The 13,240-nt window shown below is 51.6% G+C and overlaps 2 protein-coding genes across 6 annotated transcripts in view; one reads left to right on the forward strand and one right to left on the reverse strand.

Annotated features, from left to right (window-relative positions):
* SLC12A5 (solute carrier family 12 member 5) overlaps positions 1–7,090 on the forward strand; it is a 103,602-nt gene extending 96,512 nt beyond the window's left edge. For all 3 annotated transcript variants that reach the window (XM_005304829.4, XM_065566385.1, XM_065566386.1), the window contains one exon: positions 1–7,090. In XM_005304829.4, coding sequence (XP_005304886.1) covers positions 1–92 — 92 coding nt within the window. In that variant the 3' untranslated portion in view covers positions 93–7,090.
* Positions 5,783–13,240, reverse strand: part of NCOA5 (nuclear receptor coactivator 5) — a 22,479-nt gene continuing 15,021 nt past the window's right edge. For all 3 annotated transcript variants that reach the window (XM_005304831.5, XM_042842517.2, XM_005304830.5), the window contains 5 exons: positions 13,003–13,118; positions 12,419–12,545; positions 10,349–10,548; positions 9,001–9,321; positions 5,783–8,007 (listed from right to left, as the gene is read on the reverse strand). In XM_005304831.5, the coding sequence (XP_005304888.1) occupies positions 7,343–8,007; positions 9,001–9,321; positions 10,349–10,548; positions 12,419–12,545; positions 13,003–13,118 (1,429 nt within the window). In that variant the 3' untranslated portion in view covers positions 5,783–7,342. The remainder of the gene's footprint in view (positions 8,008–9,000; positions 9,322–10,348; positions 10,549–12,418; positions 12,546–13,002; positions 13,119–13,240) is intronic.

Below are 13,240 nucleotides of genomic sequence, written 5' to 3' on the forward strand. Positions count from 1 at the left end.
ACATGGAGTTCCTGGAGGTGCTAACGGAGCACCTGGACCGGGTCATGCTGGTGCGCGGCGGGGGCCGGGAAGTCATCACCATCTACTCCTGAAACACCAACTGCTGAGCTGAAGAAGTTTTTTTGCACCCTGAGAGACCCCCACCGACCTCTTTGCACCTGGCTCCGGGGGGGCAGGAGGGTGGTTCTGCTTGTGCTTGGTGCTCAGAAACTTCACCATGCCCCCCACTCGCTCCATTCGAACTGCAGCCCCTGATACTCCAGGAGCAACCAGCACCAGCGCCGCTGTTCCTCATCGCGCCAGCACAGCCCTGCGGTGGTTGTTTATATATAAATAGAGACAGTAGCTCTGAGCCTGAGCCCCAGGGCCTGGAGCATTACCACCACCGCTGGCCTCCGTGTGGGGCAGGAAGGGGGGCTGGCCAGGCTCTCAGTCAGTGCTTCCGCGGAGCCCCCGGATGGCTGGCGTGGGTGCCTTGGGCCCTTGGGACAAGGCTCCCTCCCCCTCGCTCTGCTATAGTTGGACACATTGAGGTTTGTGGGACACGTTTGCTGCCCTGCCCCGCCTGCTGACGTGTCCTTTGGAGCCCGTTCGCCTGGGCAAGGCCACCCACATTCTCGCCTCGCCCCACCGCTCCCAGGCACCTGCAGTGCCAGCCACAGGCCTCTTGCCAAGGTGGGCTCAGCAAAGCGCAGCCCTCCTGCTGCCCGTCCCTGGAAACCACAGCCACACTCTGTGGCCCCCCCGTGCTGGCTGGGACAGGTGAGTGCTGCAGGGCTGGGCAGGGAGGAGGCAGGTCCTGCAGTGCGTCGGAGCGAAGGACAGCGCCACGCTGCCGTTGTCGTGAGGTGCCCTAGATCCACCGGCTGGGTGAGAGGGGCCTGACCTGGCCAGGGGCTGCATCCCAGCGGGGGGCAGGGAGGGTGTCAGTGGGGACATGGACAAAGTTTTTCTCCTCCCCCCACCCCCCGCTCAGCACAGGCCCACGTGGCTGCCCCACCCTGACTCACCTGCTCCAGGGTGTGGTGCCTGAGCTGGGCTGGGGCAGCGCGCTCACTGCATGCTGTTCGCACGCGCTGCACAGCCCTGGGAACGCAGGGGCGCACGTCTGGCTAGTGCCATGCACAGCCATGCTGCACAGCAGCTCCAGACGGGAGGCCTGTGTCCCTCCCCCCACACCATGCATGGGACCGGGCATGAGTCCAGCGCCCACGGCATGGGCATGAACAGCCTCCCTGTGACCCTCCTCAGCCTCGTGCCCCCTGTGTCCTCTCCCCCATGGCAACCTCCTCCAAGCCATGTTGCTGCTTCAGGGGCTGCTGGGTAAAGACCATAGGTATTCAAAGTTTATAAATATGCAAATCAGCTCAATCTCACCCCCCACCCTGGCCCACCCCTGTACCAGCAGCAGGTCACTGACAGTCCCCGGCTGGGATGCAGCCTCCCCAGGTCACATGGGCCCATGAGCAGCTCTGCACCTGCACACATGGCTGTGGGCTTGTTTAGACATGTCAAACCTTGGTCCCAGTCCCTCCTCCCCCCTCAGCATCTCTCACTTTACTGAGAAACTGAGGCGCTTTTAACCAATGTGAATAGTTCTAGGAACCACAGCGGACGTGGAGGCCGGGAGGGCAGAGGGTTCGCCCAGCCCGGGCGCCTGCCCTGCTGTATATAATGTACATAATACTGTATGTGTATTTTTAAAGTGATCATATTTATGTTCCTAGCCCCAGATGAAGTCTATATCTAGAGATCTATATCTATGCTGAGAGATGCAAGGAGTCGCTAGCGCCAGTGAATTCTGGCTCCAGCTTTTAGGCTCAGTCTGGGGCCCAGGCCCGTGAGCTCCAAGAGGTTTTGCTGAGGCTGCTCCCCCTGGAGAGGGCGGCTTTTCCTCGTCGTTCACGTGCGGGGGTGAAGGCTGCAGCGTCTCTGGCCTATAGCGCGTCCCATGGGGAGGGCCAGCTCATGGGGTCATTCTCTTTGAATTTTGCTGCTTAGTCTTTTCAGGGAAAAGAAGTTACAGAATTTTCTGAACTTGTTTCACAGCAGATTTGAGCTTCCAATCTGAGTGCAGCCTGCTCCGGCGGGCCTTCTCCGTGCTGCGCCGGCCTCTCCCCCAGCCGAGACGGAGCAGCTTCACTGCTCAGACGTGTGGCCCAGAGCTGAGCCCCAGACCCACCTCTTAGCCTCCATTGCAGCACTGGGAATGGGCCCGTGCAGATTGCCACGGGAGCAGCCCTGTGCCTTCTGCAGGCGGGAGATGGTTCAGAGGCCCATGGCTTGATGCCAGTAAAGGGCTAACGTCTCGTACAATGACTCCCCTTGGAGAAGGCAGCTGGGCCCCTTCTCAGACAGTGCTGGCTCCCCGTAGGCCCCCTTCCTTTCCTATCCTGCTGCCCTTGCTCAATGCTCTCTAGGGAAGAGCATCCCGTGCCCAGCGCTCCCTGGCAATAGACTCAAACCTGTGGGCGTGAATGGCCCCGGCGGCAGCTCCCACAGAGCTGCCAGCCCTCAACTTCCTTCCCACTGAAACAGCGAGAGGGAACAAGGTCTTCTGTGGGCACCTGCCCTAAATCCTCCTCCAGTGGGCCCTTGGCATCACACCCCAGCACTGGCCCCATGGGGAAGGAGGGGAGGGCACTGGAGCAGGAAGTGATTTGGGCTGAAGCTCCCTGCTCACACTCCAGCATCTGCTCGCCTAGGCCAGGTTCGGTGATGGCCCCAGCCCTCACATCTGTATTTGTTGCTAGGCCCCGGCTCCCTCAAAGTGCCACCGCCCCCCTCCCCGCCCAGCAGCAGTTCAGGCTCATCCCCAGTGGCGGCCAAACTGCTTGGGAAAGGCAGAACTATTCTGTGCAGCAGCCCCAGCTTCAAACCCGGGCAGAGGATGTGTGCCCGCTGCTGCGCCCACGCGCTCTTAATGGGGAATCGATGCCGAGCACTGGGCCCAGCTCCTGGCGGGAAGTGGGTGATGCAGGGGCCCAGCCCAACCCTGGACAATTACTGACCAGCAGCTCTGCTGAGTGCTTCAGCCCCGAGGCCGCTGCGTTGAAATGAACAGGCAGGTGTCTGCTTGGAGGAGGGTTTCCTTAAGCTTGGGTCAGGGGGTCATGGCTGCTTCTCACAGCAAGAGCTTGGGCTAGTTAGGGGCTGCTGTGAGAAAACCCCATAAGCCAGGCCCCTTCCCATGGCTTGGTTCTCACAGCATTCCATAGCAGCAAGGTTCCCAAGAGCAGACTGAGCCCAGGGCTAGAAGTCATAGATGTTACTTGCAAAACTCTCCTTTGGCTTTTGCTGCTGCCTGCAGGTCCCCCAGCTGCCCCCCGGCCCGCCTTCCTCTCCTTTCTGCCCCCAGTGCTGTCCCCCTCCCTCAGCGCAGATGCCCTTCAGTCCTGGCTCTTTCCCTCCAATCAGGACTGAACAGTTCTTGTCTCATGATTCCTCTAGCACTAACCGCCGGCAGCACTGAGCTCACGCGTGGGCATGTCACACCCTGCCCCCATCCCTGCATTGCCTTGTGGCATTGGAAACCCTAGTGCAGACAGGCTGCCAGCCCCCTTTTAAACAAAGCATCCATTAGACCCGCTCAGAGCAGGGCTACATCCACTGCTCAAACCAGCCATGGCAGCCAGGGCCCTCTCCCTCCCTCCCTCCCTCCTCCTGGAAAGCCATCGCTCCACCAGTGCTGGGGGGTAGCACACAATCCCCTTGGCAAGTGACCCCATTGAGACAGTGAAAGGCAAAGGAGCCCCCATCCCCGGCCCTGGCTCAGCAAGACCAGTGCTACAGCTCTGAACACACATGTGCATTGTTGCCTCTCAAAAGCACTGCCTGGCCAAACTCCTCGGGGGCAAGCAGAGGGTGCTGGTTTCCTCAGCAAGTCCCCCATGCCCGGGGCTGGAGAGCCAGTTTTAGCAGACAGCACTGCATGTTAGTTTACAAACCCAGCTCTGCCCCTGCACGTTTGGCCTCTGTGAGTGTGCAGCTCCCTCTGGAGCACCCTTCCACTGTTCCGTCTTGGTAAAGATCGTGTCCTGTGGTAGAAACCGGAGTCTCTTTCTGGCACATGTGGAGACAGTTCAGGGTTTTCAGAGCGGGCAGGAAGGTCTTGACCCATGGGGCTTGTTTTACAGCGAGCCCTTGTATGCAGCTGCAAGGATGAGCACAGCCCCCCCCCCCCCCCCCCCCCCCAGCAGAGCAGGTGCTCTGGGTGCAAGGCTCGGCCCCCTGCTCAGGGAACCACTCTAATTACTCTAGCCAGAGCAGAGGAAAGCTCTTTAGTTCCTCACAAGTTAAAACGGGGGCAACCTCCACTCCCCAGCCCGCTACCTGGCCTCCCAGTGCAAGCTGGGGGGTTAGGCCCAGTCCAAGCATTCCCTGGTCCAGGTTACAAACCCTCTGAGAACATGTTTACAGATGTAGGCAGAGGCTGCACTGGGCAATGGTGTTCATCCTTCCTGCGGTTCAGGTGACTATAGATACTGCTTAGGGTACAATAGTTGCACTAGAAGAGTCAAGACTCCACTGCATAGCAGGATTGACCTGTAGTGGAAGGATCCAGAGGTTTGAGGTTTTGTTGGTTGCAAAACACTTTTCTGTGCTACATGTGCAATATATTTGTTATGAATGTTACCACAACAAAGTCAATTCATTAAATAAACTTTATAGTCACTGTACCTAGATGTTTTACATCCATTCCAATGACTTTTATTCCAAGTGCAATATTTCAATAGACATGTAGTGACCTAGTATGCTTTGTGTTTTAAAGAATCTGTGTGCAGAGCAATGCAAAGAAGTTTAAACTCTGTAAATAAAATAGGTTGCAAACCAAAAGAAAAGAGTAATAGGCTTGCATTTAATTTCTGTGCGAGTGTTTCAGTATTCTGTATTGGGCCGCCTCAATATCGCCCCCCTGTGTTCTCTGTGGATATTAACAGAGGAGTGGCTCCTCACTTGTTGAATGCTCCCGTTAATGCTTTACAGCTTTTATTGTATTAATTTTTTAGACTCCTGTCTGCACAAAATGCAATAAAATGATTTTATTACACCCTTCACCACTTGTAGTGGGGAATTGTCACTTGTTTGTGGGTGCTGCAGCACATGACCAACACTTCACTAGTTTTCCATGTGGCAGCTGCATGCCTGGTAGCAGGAACCAGAGGGGCTCGCAGGTACAGCAGCCTGGAGAGAGAACTTTTGGACATTTCAAATGACTCTCACTGGTATCACTAGCCTCCCATCTTCCAATGCCCTATGTTCAGTTCCCCAGCAGTGCACTGGGGGCCTCCATGCTGCTGACACACCCACTCACACTCTGCTGAGAAGTGGGCACAGACCAATGGTTTCTACAGATTGGCAATGTGAATTCAGGAGTTCACAAGGATGGTGTGAGGATAAATACTTGAAAAGCACTTTGAGAATCTGAGACAAGTCCATAACCTCCCCTGCCCCATGCAATAGGATTACAGAGTCAGGTGCAAGAAAGGGCTTTCACACTTTCTCACTGGCATCTGGCACTGGCCAGTGGCTGCAGGCTTGTCGATGCAGAGGAAAAAGCCCAGAAAGCTCCCTGTGTGGATATTGTTATTCCATGCTAATAGTGGATCAAGCTCCATTACAGAAAGGCACTCAGTGCAGAATAAGATCACCCACCTGAGAACAAGTGAGGAATAGCTATTGGTTTTCAGTCTACACCCTCACTAGCTTCCCTGTGAATTCCCCATGTAGACAAGCCATAAAGCAGGTTACCTGAGGAAACAGACCACTGGCAACTCCTAGGGAAGATCTATTTCAATTTAATGCTCAAGCTGGTTAGTGTCAAACACGCAACATCATATTTTTTCCTGCCAATTTTATTAAAAAGTAATGTCCTCTTGTTAACAGCACAGAAAGAAAAACGCTCCAGAACACAAACCATTCAGGACAGAGAGAGTTGCTGCTCCAGGAACTTTGTTTTCTAAACAGTTTCTTCCTGCCTCCCCCAGGAAGCCCCAGAGGCTATGCATTCCCTTTTGCACTAGATATGATCTAGCCAGAGAAGCCACATGCCCTAACAACACGCATCACTGGTTAAAAACTGGATCAGGAATCTCCGCCTGATTTTCCACAAAAGCATCCAGTGCTGCTACTAAAATGTTTGGAAACTTATAAAAAACATAGGAGCCCTCTCAGCACTGCCTCCCCGACCTGCGACAGAACCCAACCTAACCAGCAATCAAATGGAGTCTGCAAAGCTCCGGCACTGCGTAGAGACCCCACTCCCCACCAGGGAGCCTGCGGTACCCAATTCCGGGAGGGGGAGCTGCACACAGACTAGGGCTTCTGTGGTTGGGCTGTTGATAAAGTTACAGTAGTCAACTGCCCCAAACCAAACAAAAACTTGTGTCACATGTAATAAACTGCTTGTAAACTTGGCTGCTGAGTCCAGGAGAATTGACAGAGCCTTTTAGTTCCCTATTCTGGCCTGAGTAAGAAGTTTTGGTGTTTGGATTTGCCACTGTACCCAGAACAAAAGCTGGAAAGCTCCTCACTCCTGGGTATGGCAAGCAGATCATTGCTGGCCTCACTAAGCCAGGAAGTCTTTGTCCCTGCTGTGGGAGTTCCACACTGCACTCACTGCCCAGCTTTACCTGGGGGGTCAAGTCTTGCTCATGCTCCCTGAGTTTAGCTGCTACAGCACCACCAGGGAGCTCTCCCCATATCTGGCTCATATGGTTTGGTTTTTTTAAACCACACACAAATACTGCCCACCCAAACCTCTGAGGAAGGTCTAACCACTAGCCACCCAACCCAGAACCATCTTAGAGTTCACACCCCTGCAAGAGATGCTTCTAAGGGGGAGGGGAATCAGTCTCAGACAAACCCAGTTCAAGAAGCCACTTTGTTCTGATACGCTCCTTGTGAAATTCTCTCCAGACTTGACTACAGACTGCAGGCATGGTGTAACATGCTGTGCAAACATTACTTGTAGTGGCAACCACCAAGAGCGAGAAACGCAGGTGGGCTGGAATAGCAGCAACTTCCATCGAGGCCAAAATTCAACTACCCACAGAAGCTTCTGAACTCCTTTGTCACTGACAGAGCAGAGCTCTCGTCTCCAAAAACAGCTAACCCAAACCAAGGGGAAGAGGGGCACTAGCAACACACTCAACAGCAATCCTACTGGAGTGAGTGCTCTAGCCACTGCGGAGGCAGAAGTGGCCTAGGGACAGCAAAGGACCCAGAGAGGGAGAGGACATGCATCTTCAAGGGCATTTGCCCTGGGTCTAGGACAAAAGACTCAAACAGCTACGAGTATGGTAATGGCGAAGGGAAGGGAAATTGGCTCGGCAGCTAGATGTTAATAGTGTCGCTGGTAGGAGCCCATGGGTTGCGGGGCTGAGGGTCCTGCTCGCCCCTGGGCCACTGTCTGGCTCACCAGATGGGAGAGCGCAGGGCCACTCTGGATTAGGGTGTCCAAGGCTTTCTGCACACTGGGGTTATCGAAGTTGATACCTGACGAGGATACGGGCCTTTGAACAGCTATGTTGCTAGGGGTAGGCAGACGATTTTGGTGCTGACCATAATGTACCTGGGCTGGCTGAGATGCTCCAGGTCTTGGGCCGGTGTTCCTTGTGGAGCCTGGGAGGGCAGGAAGCTGTGGACCAGGGACCTGTGTTCTCTGCTGAGACTGGTTTAAGCTTGCAGCACTGAGCTGCACTGCCCGAGCTTGATTGCTGGCTACATTGGCATAGTTTTGGTTCTGAGTGCCACCTGAAGCGGCTGTGGAAGCTGCAGAGCTGCTGTTTGCTACAGCAGCTGCTGCCGCTGCAGCAGCAGCCCCACTGTTGAAGAGGCTGAGGATTTTTGCCTGCAGCTCCTGTTGGGGATTAGTGGAGGACACTGTAGCAGAGGTGGCCGAGACCAGGGGCTGAGTGCTCTGATGAGTTTGAGAGCTTGGAAGGCTGGCCTGGCTGGTCATAGACGATCCCGAAGGCGCCCCGAGAGACTGTCTCGACAATGGAGCTGGAAAGAGAAAAGAAAACGGTGAATTCTCTGCAGGCCCATCTGAACAGGCTGTGACGAAGTGGGACTGTTCTTAATGTTTCCCCTAATACTGTGTGGGTGCCTCAGTTTCCCCTATGCATTCCCCTGTGCATTTCTTAAGCCTCTAGCTGGTGGGATAAAGGCCAGTGTGCACAAATCACCGACCCTCCAGTGTGCATAAAGGTGTGCACCGACCCTCCAGTGTGCATCCCCCTGTCTCAGAGGGTCGGTGATTTATGCACACTGGCCTTTATCCCACCACCTAGAGGCTTAAGAAATGCACAGGGGAATGCATAGGGGAAACTGAGGCACCCACACAGTATTAGGGGAAACATTAAGAACAGTCCCACTTCGTCACACAGGCATCCTAGAGGAGCCCCGAGGGGTATAGTTACCAAGCCATGCAAGTCAACTACTGCCCTTTCCTCTAAACGGGTGGGACTGAACTACTCTAGGTGAGTGGGATGGAAGCAGAACACAGGCCATGTCACTTACAGAACCATCTCCATTCACATGACAAGTCTATTCAGTTGGTGTATCCCTGCAATCTCACAGAGAGAATCTAACACCCCAGGGAGATCCCTGAATGATCAGGACAGCCTCAATACTCTAAGGCTATGTCTATGCCGAGAGCATTCGACTGAGAAGGGAGAGCTGGCATGTCATACTGGCAACGCACTCATGTGGGCGCAGCTGTACCGTCAAAGCTGTGCTTTCTGCCACTGTCGTAAAGCCACCTCCCACAAGCAAAACAAGCTACACAGGGAACAGCGCAGTTTTGCCAGTGTAACTGTGCCCACATTAGAGGTTTCTGCTAGCGTAGCGGTCCTTCAGAAATCACACCTTCACCCCCCACCCAACCAACAGCTGAACCAGCAAAGTCTGGTAGCGTAGACACGGACTAACAGACATCTCTGCCTCAAAGGCCTGTTAAGGTACCTAGCATTGGAGTGAACATGACAGATAACTTACCCTGCAGAGAGTCAGTACTTCTAAGTACTCGTTCCTTCCGGTCTCTCAGGTAATTGATGATTTTATCGGTCTCTTCAGCAGTTAGATAGCGGTTGTCTGCCAGCAGGTTCAAGAGAGTCTGGATTCCTGGCGGATGGCCCCCTCTGACACCTTCCTCTATGGGTGGTGGGCGTTCGCGTTCCTGCAGAATTGCTTCATCTGCCATCTTGGCAGCCTGTCTGGCTATTTCTTCACGCTCCTTCTCTCGGGTCTCTGTCTTGTAGCGTTCATAATTCCTTGCCACAAGCACCATGGCATCAGCTTGGGGCATGTTGCGATGTTCTGCACAAAGAGAGGCTTTCACTATTTGGACCCCACTGATAGTAGGTGCAAATATTAGGTGCTCCTTCTGCTGACCTGGATCAGCAGATCAGAGTGAACAGGCAGGAGCAACTCTTAGTATCCAAGCTTGGGCTTGGAACATTTTCCAGCACCACTAACTACAGAAGTGGTTCTCAACCAGGGTAACACCTTTCATATTAGCCTGTTTAGGTGTTTGATACATAAGATGATCTTCCTCAAAACTCCCCTATTGGTAGGAAGAAAGCAGCTCTCTTCCTTACATTGCATACAAATACATCTAACCACTACCAGGGGATGGTCTCTGCTACTTCGCCCCTAGCTCCCCATGAATAGCCCCAGTACCTGCCTCTCTTCTGCTGCTGCTCAGAGCTTTCCCAAACAGCAGAATATCACTCACCTGATTCTTCTCAACTTCCTTGCTGCCACAAGTTCTAATAGAAACAGTGGGAAAAGCCACACTTGTGAATTTCACTCTGCTGATTCCAGGCAAAGCTCTGATCAGCAGCAGTACTGGAGCAATAAGCAGCCAAAAAAAAAAAAAAGGTCTTTTGAGCCACGATACATCATAAAACAACAGAGCACAAGCCCAACTGTCTCCTTTGGGGGCACCTTTAAGGAGGTTGTGGCCATTCATTCTGTCTCACAAGAAGAAAGGTGAATGGACCAGGGCATAGATCTAAGAATTGGCGCACACTCTGAATAATACTTGCAGAGAAGGACTTCAGCATCTAAAGAAAAGCTGCCCAGAGCTTCACACCAGAAATACTGGGATTTGCAGACAGAGCACGGAGCCATACTGCTCTTTTCCCTCACAGTGGGAAATCTAGGTTCACTTCAACATTGTTTCATACAGGCATTCGGTCATTAATAGCTATTTATGTCACAGCAAGGAAGTGTTCTGTCTTGTGTGGTTTTCTGCTTGAGAGAAGAATCTCTGAGGCAGCACTGGAAGTGCTTCTAGCACTTCTGAGTGATCTGAACCAGCAGGCCATTGTGGCCTCTGTACCTTGTGGTGTGCCAAACATGATGTTAACGGTGCAGGAGCGGTGAACTTGGTGCTGCTGGGTGATGACAATGGCAAAAGGAGACCCTCCTCTGCCCACGTCCTCCAGGGCCTGAGTCAGTGACATTTCTGTGTTGAGGAAGATCAGATCCACCACCATGCCCAGATCCCGCACCTTCCGCCCCACTGACTCGGCATACTCCCTACACAAAACAAAAGCAGTGCACGTTATATGCCAGCAATGTACAGAAACCCTCGTGTGTTCACTTCCATCACCTCCAGGCTCATTTTTTGCATCAGTTTAACTCTGTTCAAAACTGAATTTAAGTTAAACTGATGATGCAACTTCTGTATGTGCACAAGGCCCAGCAGCTTCCAGAAGAGCAGATACCGAGTCCAGCTACATTCAGTGTCTTTGGACAACAGGAATTGGAAGCCTGTTGACATCTGCATGCACCAAAAACCATATTAAGCGCAACCAAAAATAGGGAGTATGGGTCGATTACTGATCAGAGAGGAATTGGAATCTGCCTGTCTGGATTGTTCAAAAGAGGGCTGGTTTTGTAGATCTTCCCTTAGTCACTTCTTTTGAGCTAAAAGCATGACTACACGACTAATTTAGCATGAACCATTGATCAACAAGCTATAGAAAAGAACACAAATGCTTCAGAACCTAAGATTTACAATCCCGTCTCAGCCCTTCAGATTCATACATTTTAAGGCCAGGAGGGACCATTAGAACATCTTAGTCTGACATCCTGTATATCACAGGCTAGAGAATTTCACTCAGTTCCCCCTGTTCTGAGCCCAATAACTTGTATACAACTAAAAGCATCTTCAAGAAAGGCATCCAGTCTTGAAAACATCATGAGATGGAGAATCCACCATTTCCCTTGGGAGTTTGTTCCCACGGTTAATCACCCCGTTAACAATTTGCGCCTTATTTCCAATTTGAATTAGTCTGGCTTCAGCTTCCAGCCACTGGCTTTTGTTCTGCCCTTTAGTACTCAGTAATCAAGATACCTCTCAAACTTCTTTTTGATGAGCTACACAGACCCAGCTCTTTAAGTCTTTCTTTGTAAGGTATTTTCTCTAGCCCTCGAATCATTTCTGTCACTCTCTTCTGCTCCCCTCTAATTTTTCAACATCTTTCTGACGATATGGACACCAGAGCTGGACGCAGTAGCCAGCCTCAGTCCCACCAATGCTGTACACAGAGGTACCATCCCCTCCCAGTTCACTACTCCCGTTTATACAACCAAAGGTTGGCACTAGCTCTGAGACACACCGGGAGCGCATGCTGGGTTGTTTGTCCATTAGCCCACCTAGACCCTTGTCAGAGTCGGGATGTAGTTGTAGGTATGGCCTGTATTCTTCGTTCCTGTGTGTATGCCTCACATTTGGCTGTATTAAAACACATTTTTAAAACAAGCCCTCGGCTTACCAAGTGATGCAGACTGCTCTGCATGTCTGCCCTGCCATCATTACTTACCATTCTGCCAATTTTTCCATAATCTGCAGAAATTTGATATTTACGTCCAGATCATTAACGAAAATATCAACTAGCATCAGGCCTACTACTGCTGCCTTCAGACCCCCACTAGAAACAGCCCCATTTAATTATGGTTACCCACTGACAAATACTTTTGGGGATCTGTCAGCCAGTTTTAAATCCATCTAATGTGTGCCCTTATTGCTACTGCATAGTGCTAATTTTTAATCAATAATTAATAATTCAATTAATAATGAAGAGAAGCGTAACCACAGGCCATTTCAGGTAGCCCTATATCAATGAAGTACCAGGCTGTTACAGGAAGTGTGTGTGGGAAACCCAGAATAATAGATTTTCAAGGCCAAAACACTTAGTTTTTCCCACCCCAACAAAAATAGAATATCTGCTGTCAAAAGAATTAAAGAAACTGATTGCAACACTCTTAAATGCTCAAAAGCTACTCTCCCGAATAGCAGCTACAATGGAAACTGCCCTGAAAATCCAGGGTAATTTTTATTCCAAAGCAAATAGCGTCCCTCTATTCAGAGGCTCACAACTGGTCACAGCAACTAGCTTCTTACTTTGTCTGCTTATTAACCACAATCACAGAACAGTCCACAGGCCTCTCTGAATCAAAGCGCCTCTTGATTTCCTCAAAGTACTGCCGGTATAGCTCCTCCCTGCGTCGCTCCTCACGTTTCAGACGCTCTGAAAGAAAGCCAGCCATGGAAATGGAGGAAGTGAATAATGTCAATCTAGCCACTCAGAATTAAAATAAATAAATATATGGAGATATACCTATCTCATAGAACTGGAAGGGACCCTGAAAGGTCATCAAGTCCAGCCCCCTGCCTTCACTAGCAGGACCAAGTACTGATTTTGCCCAGGATCCCTAAGTGGCCCCCTCAAGGATTGAACTCACAACCCTGGGTTTAGCAGGCCAATGCTCAAATCACTGAGCTATCCCTGCCAGCCTGCCCAACCCCCACAGCAATCCACCGTTTCAGAGGTAGATCTGCTGCACTACTCGTTTCAGGGCTGGATGCAACCTTCCACCATCTTCAGGTGGTAGAATATGAAAACCTGCCTATAACACTATACTTGTTAAAAAAAAATTGTATTGGAGGGGTGGGGCAGGGGGTGCAGGGAGGAGAAGAAAACTGACCTTCTGCACTCAAAGGGGCTCTGTCAAAGTGGTCTCTGTAACGATCATAATAAGGGTCATCCTTCCTCCGGTAATAGTCTTCCAGGCGAAGGTAACGGTCATAAGAATCATCTCTTCTGCAAAGCAAACGATTCACAGCCTGCTGTATGTTCAGAAGTGAAAATTCCAGGCACCAACATCATCCCCTCATGCAACCCCAACTCTTCCCAACATAATGCATGCAAACACTCTTCCAGGT

This window comes from Chrysemys picta, chromosome 13 (genome assembly GCF_011386835.1).
Source record: "Chrysemys picta bellii isolate R12L10 chromosome 13, ASM1138683v2, whole genome shotgun sequence".
Classification (NCBI taxonomy): domain Eukaryota; kingdom Metazoa; phylum Chordata; order Testudines; family Emydidae; genus Chrysemys; species Chrysemys picta.